The sequence below is a fragment of the Pleurodeles waltl genome, chromosome 8, assembly GCF_031143425.1.
Source record: "Pleurodeles waltl isolate 20211129_DDA chromosome 8, aPleWal1.hap1.20221129, whole genome shotgun sequence".
NCBI classification, from domain to species: domain Eukaryota; kingdom Metazoa; phylum Chordata; class Amphibia; order Caudata; family Salamandridae; genus Pleurodeles; species Pleurodeles waltl.
In genome coordinates this window covers 517,196,107-517,208,997 of record NC_090447.1, presented here as the reverse complement: position 1 = coordinate 517,208,997, position 12,891 = coordinate 517,196,107, and the positions used below count along the sequence as shown (strand labels likewise).

The 12,891-nt window shown below is 44.2% G+C and overlaps 1 protein-coding gene across 2 annotated transcripts in view; it reads left to right on the top strand.

The window, feature by feature from the left end:
• The window catches only part of PPEF1 (protein phosphatase with EF-hand domain 1), a 471,481-nt gene that overhangs the window by 258,309 nt on the left and 200,281 nt on the right, over positions 1–12,891 (top strand). For both annotated transcript variants that reach the window (XM_069204506.1, XM_069204505.1), the window contains exon 6: positions 11,670–11,784. In XM_069204506.1, coding sequence (XP_069060607.1) covers positions 11,670–11,784 — 115 coding nt within the window. The remainder of the gene's footprint in view (positions 1–11,669; positions 11,785–12,891) is intronic.

Genomic DNA, 12,891 nt, shown 5'->3' with positions numbered 1-12,891 from the left:
CCCAAAGCCCTCCTCTTAAATACTCGGCTGCCTCAGTTAAATGTGCAAGAACGGAATACCGAGGCAGAGTAATCCTGAAGCCATCTCGGGCCTCTTCACTCCATTTAAAGTCACTTCCTGCCCCTTCAGCTCACTCTTGCAGCTTTCTGCCTTCTCCTATTGTGACGCTTTTTCGTTGTTCTCTTCCTCCCTCTTTCCCATATGTGTCTTGTGCTTGCAGTAAATGCTTGAGGCAGAAAAATAAGTGCAGGCCCTCCAAAATAAGTGCCGGAGCTCCACACCCGAAACAAGCACAAATTAAGCACTGCACTAAGAGCACAGAAACAATTTTGCAAAAGACAAGAATGTTAGTGGAGGAAAGACTATCTCAGGGAAGAAAAAGAAAAATATAAACAGTGTCTGGTGGAATACAAATCCTAGTTGAGTAAAGAAAAAATCTGACTATATTTCTCAGCAAATCGTATCCTCTAAAAATTCATTTAAGGAGCTATTTCAGATAGTGACAAAACTGTCATCAGCTCGTTGCAAGAATCAGATAAATTGCAATCAATCCTTTTGTAATTGTCTTGTAAGCTTTTTCCAAGATAAAGTCATGCAGATTTATAATAAGTTTGATAGAAGCAAAGAAACTGCAAGGGAAGGTCACAAGAAGACGAGTCCAGGTCTAGAACAGCCCATCTTTACAGCATTTACTGTACTTTCTGTCGACCAGATTATGAAGCAAATTCATTCTGTTAAGTCTGGCTCACCACTGGACCTTGTCCTCCATGTGTGACAAACTAGCACCAGAAATCATTGTCTCTAACCTCACAAGTATTTTTAACGCAATGTTCAGCACAGGATATTTTCTCAAACAATGAAAGGTTGCCTCTATACTATACTGCCATTATTTTTTTAAAAAACAGGTCTAAACCCAGCTGACACCAGTAGCTATCGGCCTATCTCTCGCTTCCCTTTGCCCACGAAGAGTGTAGAAAAAGCTGTGAATCAAAAGCTTTCATGCTTTATACTGAACAATCAGTTATAAGATCCCACTCAATTTAGCTTTTGAAGTGAGTACAACATTGAGACTGCGCTGAATAAAGCTACAGAGGAGATAAGAGCCACCCTGGATGGAGGAGGAAGTGCATGCCCTCCGTATCACTCGATCTATTGGCAGCCTATGACACTGTCAATCATGAGTTGTTGATTGACCGTCTCCAAGAGATCGGGATTGAAGGGACTGCACTTGCTCTTTTGAGGTCTTTTCTCACAGGACGGGAGCAAATGGTGGCTCTGGAACAATTTGAGTCTGAACCATTCTCATTGCCTTGCAGGGTCTCTCAGAGGTCCTTGCTCAGTCCAAGATTGTTCAACATTGATGTAACAGCTTTGGCCACTCTAATCAGATCCTTCATTTGTTCTTTAACATCTTATGCAGATGACACTCACATTGTCGTGTCTCAGGCTAACAAAGATATCAACATAGGTTCGAGATTCCATGACTGTATGTTGGCGGGCAGCAAGTGGATGAACAAAAATTGTTTAAAACATAACTCTGAAAAGACAGAGTTTATTTTCTTTGGGAACCAGACTTACTTTTGGACCCCTCTTGGTGGCCAGAGGATCTAGGAACTCTCCCAACACCTATAGGTAAGGCAAGAAATTTAGGAGTCATCATGGATAACAAACTTACCTTTGGAGATGGGGTGAATGCAGTTACCTTGTCCTCCTTCAATACGTTGAGAATGATAAAAACAAATCTCCCTTTCCTATCCCCTGAGGCTCAAAAAACTGTTGTAACAGCTCTGGTGCTTGGAAACCTGGATTACTGTAATGGCCTGGATCTTAATATGCAGCAGCAACATTTAAATAAACTTCAAACAGTACACAATGCTGCTGCCCAGCTGTTGTTAGGGATTTCCAAATTTAAATCTGCCTCTCTATCCATCCAGACACTACAATGGCTTCCAGTCAGACAACAAATTCAGTTTAAGGCTCTGTGCACTGAGTATAAAGCATTGCATGGTGCTGGCCCAGACTATTGATACACAATTTCAAGTGTCATGAGCCTAGTAGGAAGCTACGCTCCTCCGGCGCGAAGACATTGGTAATTCCAAGGTTCAAACGTACCAACTGGGGAGGCAGAAGTTTTGTTACATGCACTGCTAAAGCAGGGAACCTATTACCCCACTACATTAGATCCATGCCCAATTTGTTTTCCTTTAGAAAGGAATTAAAATGTGGCTCTTCCGTAAGTAGTTTACTTGAGCACATCAAACCTTTTAGCAGAGCTAGCGCCAGGACATCTCCGGGTAATTGTACTTTAAAAAATATTTTAACAATAACATAAGTCCCCCTCATGGCCTGTTGGTCACACACGTAAGCTCAGTATGTTGATTTCATAAGGGCGATCTCTGACTTGCAGATTTTCTTCGGGTCCTCCCACAATTTGAATAGGCCTAGCTTCTTGAACTAGATATAAACAAAGTGCAGCCAAGGAATCTTCAAGGCATTGCCCATTTTCATCAGATTCACTAAGGAGTCCCTATCTTCTAGTAACTGAGGGGTTGACCAGATGCAAATATAGTATGTTAATGGTTTCAGCTGTGCCGCATCCGAAATACGTTTTATACCTAGATCAAGGAAAAGTGGGATAAGAGGAGTGCTGGTTGGAACCGGGATTAATGATTTTACAAATGTATTCATGGGTATCTGTGTAACCCCAACATTCGACTTTAAAGAGTGCTGCACTTTGAGCTTTAGCACGGCATTTTCAAGGGCTGGTGAAATTGAGCTGGAATAAGTCCTCTTGTGCACTCAAAGTATGCAATTTGACTCCTAGGTAGTCAAAACAGAAAACACTTTCAAGGGATTCATTGGCAATCTTTACAATACTACTTCTAGTCGTGGCTTTATAAAAAAATATATATTTAGTTTTTGACACATTTAATTCAAGAACCCTTACATTGCAGAATTCAAGAAACGTATCAATTAGGTTTTGGAGACCGGTAGGGGTTTTTGAGATAAGAAGCGAATTATCTGCAAAATACATATGGGAATTATTTCTCTATTTAGAACAGGAGAATTATTCGTGCATGCCATCAGTGCCTTAACCACATCATTAATATACAAGGTAAACAGGGTAGAGGTGAGGAAACACCCCGATTAATCCCGCAGAGAATGAAGAAGCGAGTGGTCAGTTTGCCCCTGCTACCCCAATGGACCTGGGTATAGTTCCTATCGTGTAATTTAGCAATGAGACTAACCAGCCTACTGGGGACCCCCATTTCTATGAGCACCCTCCAGAGATTCTCGCGGGGACAAGATCAAATGCAGCCTGCAAGTCAATAAAGGCCATACATAATCTCTGGTTGCTGAGCTGCACGTATTTCCAATATATAACAGCGAACCTAAACATTTGATCAGAGGTGCTTGGTTTGTCTCGCAAGCCTGCTTAGAGTGGGGACAGGACCCATGTGTTATCTATCCAGCTTTGCAATTAATCAACGATCTGTCTTCAGGAAACTTTCTGCAAGTTGTCTGTTAGGGTTATGGGCCCATAATTGGGTTTACGGACCTTCAATTGGATGGTCTGCAGCCGTCACCCTTCTTCACAACTGGAATTATTTCCACCCTCCTACAAGTGTCTGGTATTCCTCTCCCAGCAGCTATTTAATTGAACAAAAGAGTAAAATAACTATCCCATATCTGTGGTTCAGATTTGTTCAAGTCACCCAGTATTCGGTCTGGCTGAGGAGTTTTTGCTGACTTGAGTTTATTAATAGCAAAAAGGGTGTCTTCTAGACTGAAGAATAATGTCTCAGTATTCTTCCAATAGGCTAGATTTTAATGCAACTTCAGTAAGTTCTTTGGATTCCATTCAGTGGGGTTGGGTATTTGGAATTTCATAGGCATACAGTGCGGAGAAGTGGTCTACCCACATCTTGGGCTCCATATGATAGCGATGGGTATTCATGCTATCTAGGATCCCATGTGAAAATATGTGCCAAAAGGATCTGGTGGTGTTTATTTTAATAGCCTGTAGCAGATCTTGCCAATCGTTTTCTTCCCAGTCACACTTGGCTTTAGCAGGTGCTGTCATATACTTAAGTTGTGCTTCACGGATGATTACGCAAATGTGCCCTTTGGCAGCCTCCTTCAGCATAACTTTGTGGAATTGCAGTCTGTTTTAAACCATTTTTCGTCCTCATATGGATTAGCTCTGTGTGGGCATTTTTTAAAATTGAAAATTCACAGCAGTTTGTTAAAGAGGCATTCGTGGATGTCTTAGATTGGGGACTGCAGAGACAGAAGTTCCCTCGTACTCAGACATGAAAAACATTAACCACTGGTAGATCTCTGCCTTCAACTTGTGGTTTGACATTAGTCGAACTACAGGAGACTCTCTTGTAGTTGTTGGCTAAAATAGGCCCTGGGACTAGATTATGGAAAGTGGCTGAGGCCCCTTTGCGGGGTCCCCTGTTAAGGCTGTAACCAACGGGTTATGGTCACTGTCAATACAAGTTGCAGCCTTCATATCTTTAAGCAATGGTCAAAGCCTTACATCAAGAAAAACATAATCAATAACACTTGAGCAGGAACCCTTTTTAAAAGTAAATGATATTTCCTGGTCAGAGGGAGTTCGCCCATTTGATGTTCTAAGTCCTCGACCCACCACTATAGATGCAAATTGAAGGGCTATATTGGAAAAGTGGTGTTGAGGTTTACCAGATAGGCAGAGCATTTCCCGTTGCTTGTATACTTGCTCAATGAATGCATTGCTAGATGATGAAGTCTCGAAAGATATAATAAAATCTTCCACCATTGCTATTTTCGCTTACGACTGATATTTTTCAATATAATCATCCAGCATAGCCAGAACAGGTGATTTGTTGGAAACAGGTACTAATCTAGCAAAAACATTAAATAGTGCCATAACCAGTCCAGAGAGAAATTTGAGCAGCTCCATTGTCAGGAGAATCTATTGCCAGTGCTGTGTGTGCGGATGTAATATTATTTTTTACCAAAACCAGCAGCCCCTCAAACCGTCTGCCCAGATTTCATTTGGGGCTTCGCCTCCACATTGTATGAAACATAGCTATTTATAAACACTTTCTCCACCACCCATTTCTCTTGGAATAAACAAACGTCAGGTTTCCCTATAAAGGAGGTCCTTTCAGAGTCAATACGCCTGGGAGTGATATCAGCTAGATCCCAAGAGACCACAGAGAGACCCTCCTGCTGATCGTATATCTGAAGTGGTTTGTGATATTCAGCCCATTGCTCATTAAGTATCGCTTTGGTGCAAATAGGATTAGGAGCCTCTCCAACCATTTGAACGTCCAAGCTTTCAGACTCGTTATCACCATCAGCGAACAGTCAGTCATTGTCTCACAAGCCAGATGGGGGAAAAGCGGTTACAAATGGGCAATGAGGCCAGAAGAGACAGTAGAGCAGGGAGACCAACCTCATGACTAGATGGAATTGCTTCCAATGGATATTGTTGGTAGTAGAATAACCCCCTTTGAGAGTGCACAAATCCTGTTCCCAATATGTAATACTGGTTCTCACTAGACCTGGGTCTCCGAAGTTGACCACAATGCTTGGTTTTTGGAGAAGAGCTGAGACAATCCACTCTGAGGGCCATTATGATATCATCCACTAGATATGTTGCCCAATTTGAGTCCTTCCTTCACCAGTGGGCTGCCTTAAACCTTAAACTATCCTAATGCTCTGAGGCACCTGCATCCAATGGCAGAACATCCTCCAGAATGATGGCATACGGTGTGCATTCTGGGGGGAGATGTAAATGCTTAGGTCAGTCCCCGTATGAAAAATCCTTCATTCAAGTGCGGCGGCCAGAGGCAGTATGTGGGAAGACAGGCTGCCCCCTAGTGTCAACTGTATTAGCTGGGTGCATATTGGTAGTGGGTGCAGAGAGGACTGGCTCAAACTCTGGTCTTAAAGGCATTGGCGGAATCTTTGGGGAAAAGGGTGTTAGGCCGAGAGCCACGGTTGGCAGCTCAGGATTCTGTTTGAGGGTGGGGTCTTGAGCTTACACAGCTCAGCATCGATGGATGCCAGGCGGTTGTAGGTAGGCTCCAGTTTACTCACCATGACTTCAATACGGGTGTTGTACAGGTCCCTAACGGACTCCAAAAGAGAATCCTTGAGCCACGCATCCAAAATCCCCCCTTCAGTAGGACCTACAACACACTGCTTCTTAGACCTACTAGGAGGCTCAGTCCTCTTCCTTTTTACCATGGGACCTCTAGCTGTCTCGCTACTGGGCTTGCTACTGGGGTGCAACTGTACCAGCTTCCTCTGTTGACTCTGTACTTAAAAAGGATGCTGGAAGAGGAGTGTTACGCTCTGCTGAGCTCTGGCAGGCCACAGTAGTGCTCTTAAAAATGGGGGGCAATTAAATTAAGTCCGTAGTCACGCAAGGCGAAGTGCAAGGAGAAGACAGTGGTGGACGGTGCGAGTAGAGCAACAGGTGATGCTCCACCAGTACAATTTATTTGCCAATTACACAGACAGCTCTCTTTCAAAATTCCTCTAAGGTGACAGCAAGGTTGGGGGTGGATTTGGGACCACCCATCCAGGAGCTTCTGTTTCCCCACTGGGCCAGCACCGGTGGACAAACAGCAAGAATACAAAATGCAGAGGTCACGGTACCTGTTCTACACCAGATGAAAGAGCCTCTACTGGGCTCTTACGGGCACAGATGGAAGTGCCCTTGGCCCGGGCTTTGCCTGGGCATGGCCTGGGTGTGTCATGCGCAGCAGGAGAGCCAGGGCACGCTTTACCGTGATGTCAGTGGTCAGTCCAGCCCCCCTCAAGGGTCGTTGCAGCGCCTCCTGGCACTGAGGATTATGGAGCTGCGGGTCTCTATCCAAGGGCCTGGGAGCACTTGTAGCACTTGTGGAGGTCTGGCCCTTCACATCCAAGAAACAAAGTCCCAGAAGCATGCATTCACTTCTAAACCATTTGAAAAACTAACCCTAGCCTTCCACTGCATACCGCAGAAGACTCATCCTCTTTCAACCAGTGACCCTTCCTCCCTCCGCTTTCCACCACTGGCCCCTTGCCTTAATTTTGAAATGTGGAGATGATTCTTAACATTTGCTATGAACATTCGGCCAGAGAATTCCACAACAGGCAGTAAGCTCTCTCAAGGCAGGGGTCTAGTGTTCATTTTAAAACGTATATTCCTTTATGCAGGTGTTGGAAATGGCCCTCTTTGCAAGGTTATCCCAAACTGTTTGCCTTCCTCCTCCTCTTTTTCTGACCTTGTTTTTGTTGGCTTTAGGACTCTGAACAATTTACCACTGCTGACCAGTGCTAAAGTGCATGCGCTCTCTTCTCTAAAACATTGTAACATTGGTTTACACCTCTTTGGAATATTTAATTTACTTGTAAGTCCCTTGTATAGTGGTACACCATATACCCAAGGCCTGTAAATTAAATGCTACTAGTGTGTCTGCAGCACTGATTGTGCCACCCACTTCAGTAGCCCTTAAATATGTCTCAGGTCTGCCATTGCAGAGCCTGTGTGTGCAGTTTCACTGCCACTTCAAGTTGGCATTTAAAAACTCTTGCCAAGCCTTATTACATATGTCACCCCTAGGGTAGGCCCTAGGATTGGGCCACCCACGTCAGTAGCCCTTAACTATGTCTCAGGTCTGCCATTGCAGAGCCTGTGTGTGCAGTTTCACTGCCACTTCAAGTTGGCATTTAAAAACTCTTGCCAAGCCTTAAACTCCCCTTTCATTACATATAAGTCACCCCTAGGGTAGGCCGTAGGTAGGCCATAGGGTAGGGTGCTATGTAAGCAAAAGGCAGGACATGCACTTTTAGATTGTACATGTCCTGGTAGTAAAAAACTCATAAAGTCATTTTTCACTATTGTGAGGCCTACTGCTCTCATCGGCCAGCATTGGGAATTACTTAATAAACTTTTAAGCTGTAATTCCTGATTAGAAAGGAGCAGCTACATTATATTTCATATAATTGGAATGGTAATGATAAATCATCTTTACTGGTAAAGTCGGATTTAACATTACTATTTTAAAAATAACACTTTTAGAAAGTGGGCATTTCTCTACTCTTACTGCTCTGTGTGCCTTCCAGCCTGCCTTCAATACAAGACTGGGCTAAGTGACAGCTACACTTTGTACATTCCCCCTAGACAGCCACAAATACAGGAAGGGTGAATGAGACAAAGGGCTCATCTGCATTCTAATGGACTTTCTCAGGCTGGAAGGGTGGATGGGAGCTCACATTTACACTTCAATAGGGAAGTGGCTGTTCTCCCCACACAAAGAGCTGATTACCCCCTACTGAGCCAGGCTGGGATGAAAGGGCGACCTGTGCACTTCAAGGAGCTACTTTGAAGTCACCACCACTGAAAAGGTACTTTTGGGTATAACTACTGGAGCTCTGACCCTAGCCAATCAGTTCACTTCTGGACTTGGGAAGAAGTCTGCTGGAGTAAAGACTGCTGTGCTGTAAGGATTACCACGTTGCCTGGACTGACTGTTCTAAGGAATTGCATCTCTGCTTTGCTGAGCTGAACTGCCCTCCTGCCTGCTGATCTCTGCCCTGCTGTGGACAAGGACGGGACCCATCTTGCTGAACCCAGAGTGACTCCAAGGGCTTTCTGGCTTGCCCCATATTCTTCTGTAGTCTCAGGGACATCAAAGACTGCCTGCAACTCTGCTGGTGCTGCTGGACTCTGCCATCTGTGAGTCCTACCCTTGCCTGAGATTCCCCCTCCAGTCCTGGACCTCAGACATAGGTTCTGCAGCTGAATTCTGCAAAAACAGACACAATACCTTTAGTGCTGGATGCATCACCCCCTCAACGCCAATGCAGAGGCGACAGCAGATTCACAGCCTACGCAGCTCGACGACGACACTCTGCGCTGCTTGAAGACTATGTATTGCGTTCACTTTAATAGAGGCTCGATGCCAATTTGGGACCTGACTGCAAGGATCAGAATCAACACATCATGCCCTCAACATCGAGGCTTTGCTCCATCAAAAGTACTATTTCAGCAGACCTTGCATCGGTTCTGTAGCCGGCCTACCCTCCATCACGATCAGACTTTGGATATGCACCGGTACCTCGCAACCTCAAGTAACCTTCTGTTAACTAGTGACTTCTAAGCACTATTTCTGATTTCATTTTTAAAAATTCATATCTCTACTTCTACTGATTGGATTTTTGTTGTTTTGGTCTGGCACTTCCTGCCCAAATGTGGCCACTGGATATGAGCAGGAGATCAATGATACATTTCTGCACAGAGAAGGCCACCAGGTAGTCACTAGAGTAATCGTCAGTGTGAGGAGAGTCATAGAAGCTGGCAGCTTCCTTCCAGGGCCCTTTGTGGCCTCTGGGCTCTTGCTCTGCTGCCACCACAGCTGCCAGTGTGTGGGCATCAAATCCGTAGCTCTAAGTTGCCAGCATTTCTCCATTTTCTCCGTAAGGACATTCTTAATCTCTATTTTTGTGTTCTTTGTAAAGCTCGCTCACACCTAGTTTGGGTAGAGTTGCAGTACATACAAATAAATAAAACAAACACACATATAAATAAATACATTTACAGCCTCCCTCTACCTCCAGCACACCTGGCAATATATGGGCATGATAGTGCTCAAAAGTGCCACCTCTAACCACACAGATGGCAAAGCCTAGTACATTGTATCGAGCATCCCTCATACTTCTCTGCAGTAGCACAAAAGCTGGCAACACTAACTACTCCAGGGTGTGCTTTGTGCAAATCAACCAAGAACAATCACCAGCCTCAAAGTTCTACAGCAACACACAATTGACTCACCGTCCAGATGGTATGTTACAGAAGAGGAACACTTGTGACTTTATCTCCACCTGGCGTGAATGGAAGTTGTGACCAGCTCAGCCCGGCCTCCAATCCCATTTCGCGACCCCTGAGCCAACCTAAATGCCACTCCCTTGCTGTTTATGTTACTAAACAGCATGAGAGTAGCACGGGGATTGGATCGGTCAGGGGCTGCCAGTGCTCCTTAGGCGACTTGGGTGCTGTGGCAGCAATCCCCTAAGCGCCTACATTACATAAGTGGGCGAGGGTTCAATTACGCATGTTGGGCCGGTAGGAGCAAGGCACCCATCCAACCCGACATGCACACTTCACCCCAAGGAGGTGTGGCACCTGAGCCTGTAACAAGCTCCCTACAACACCCTCCCCCCCTCACGTCCACCCACCTGGCGCCCTCACACTCCTGTAAAGGCAAACTTTGCCAGGCCATGTTGCGCAGTGCGGCTAAAAAAGAATAGAATCAAAAGTAAATAATATGAAATATTTAATATGGGCCTGCCACCAGGGGACAACAATACAAACCAGAGGGCAAAGCACATAGGCTCCAATAAAGACACCGCTGCTGAGTCATCCTTCCAAAATCTTATATCTCTGTTGTCTGAGCTGGTGTGGGCACAACAAAGACAGCGTCTGCCCATTGAAAAGATGAGCCTGTTCAAGGCAGGGGGCATGGGTGAGCTAATTTGGAGATTTATTTCAGGACAGCACACGTGTTGTGGAAGGCACGGCGGCTAGCCGTAGAGACAGGCCCTGGTCATATAGACATGGTAAACATTACTGGGGGCACTGATCTGGTACGGGCACTATAATACGTAACACAGACTGGCTATGTATGCCCTTTTCCCCTAAGCATGGTTAAATTGTGCTGACAGAAATATAACTTAGATTGGGCAGACCATCCATGCTCCCTTGACCTTCCATTTTAGGTGGGGCCCGGAACTGCACTGATGGCAGGGAGCCACTCCAAGACTGGGCACAGGAAACGATTATTGAGTTCCGGGACCTCTATGAAGAGGGCATCCTTGTGTCTTTATCAGACACTTGTGGTCTATCCTCGAACCGGATGGAGTTGGGCAATTTTAACAAATGCTGCCATGACCAGAGCGATAATGGCAAGTGGCATATGTTTAATGGTTGATTACTTTCTCCTTGCCAGTTTCATTAACCGTCAATGAGCTTCCTTTTAAAACATGTGTATTTGTGCAACATTTAAAATATCGGTATCTGTCCCCAAAGCAGAGGTCTTAATCAGTGGGTCAGAGAAGCAGACCTCTGTGGCTCATGGGCTACAACACTTCAAGTAAATGCACTTTCTTAGACCTCCTCTTTTTCACACAGCTCCATGATTGTATCGTCCCATGACACAACGTGTTACAGAAAACGCAAACAAGCAGTGTAATTTTTATCTAATATCAATGCATAAATAACCCTATAAGTACGCGTGTTTGTATTTGTTCTATCTGATACTATACAAAGGACTTAACATTGTACTATAATCAAGTTCTTACCACCACTGAAAGAGGATTGCCTTCAAAGGGTTATGTTAGGGATTTTTTTTTACCTGTGTTTAATCCTACTTTTCCTATGCAATTCCCTATTGTCTCGAGGGTAAAGTTTTTTAATGCCCCATCTACCGTCATTATAACATATGGCAAATTGTAACGGTGGCAAAATCTGCACACATTGATGAATATACACAATATTTTTGTAACTGTATTTGTGGTGATAAGACGTGAGAAAATTCGTGCACAACAGGGCAAGTTGATTGACATCTGCATTCTTTGTTTGACGTCCTACCATAATACATCTTTTCTGTTTCGACCTACAGGTACTGCATATCCGCTATGTCCTACAGTTGCTGCATGAAACCAAAAAGTACTTGACACAGATGCCAAACATTGTTCACTTGTCAACCTCCTACTCCAAAGAGATAACCATCTGCGGTAAGGTACTGCCATTTGGCTAAAACCTTGCACCATTGGCGACTGGAGTGTATGCTCCCAACTAATGTGAAACTGGCATATTTCATGGGATGTATCTCCTCTGTATTAATAATATCGCAGGTTCTTGTTTGGTGAGCAGGAAATGCCTTTCTACAGTTTCTACTTGTTAGACTTGCTGGTCCCCTCTGCTTGTTCAAGATGCCAGTACTTTATATTTGATTTTCATGAAGACTCTGCTTGGTAGAATCTGCATTTCCAACAGACTAAATCATTAATTTGACTTCACATGTTAAACGTTTAAGAACATACGTTTAAGGCATTACGCAGTTGCTATACAACAGTTTTGCAGAACCGGTATTTAAAATGTTATGCTCCATACACTATACCACAAATTATCAGTAGGTAAACATTTTGTCTTGCAGGTAAGTACTAGAGCCATGTGTATGGATAAAAGTTATATTTCTCCAACGGCAAGCACGCTAGTCTACAGCACTGTGCATTAGACGCAGAGCCACATTAGAAAAATACTTGCAATGTACAAGCAGAAACATGAATGAACTGTGCTCATCTACTTGATACTCATTGTTTCCATGGTCATTGGTGCAGAATCCACCTCTATATTGGCATAAAAAAGGGGTCAGGCTAGCTGTGTATTCCACAGCGTTCAATAGATGGTATCAATATATCTGCACACACCTAGATCATCCTATACTTTGTGACTGCCACTTTAATACTGTGCATCTTCGTTGGTGCAGCCAGGTGGTCCTTTAACTTTAGTTTCCAGACCAGACTAAAGAGGAACGGCATGTTGGACTTACCCCTATCTAGTGGATCATCCCTAAGCTTTTTTCTTTCTCTTTACTGCTTTCTGAAACCATTTTTGTTGGATTTTAGGACCCTTTGCACTTTACCACTGTTAACTAGTGCTAAGGTGCTTGTGCTGTCTCCTTTAAACATGGTGAAATTGGCTTACACCCAATTGGCACATTTAATTTACTTGTAAGTCCCTAGTAAAGTGGTACTACTTGTACCCAGGGCCTGTAAATTAAATGCTACTAGTGGACATCCAGCATTAATAGTGCCACACACTTAAGTAGCCCTTTATAC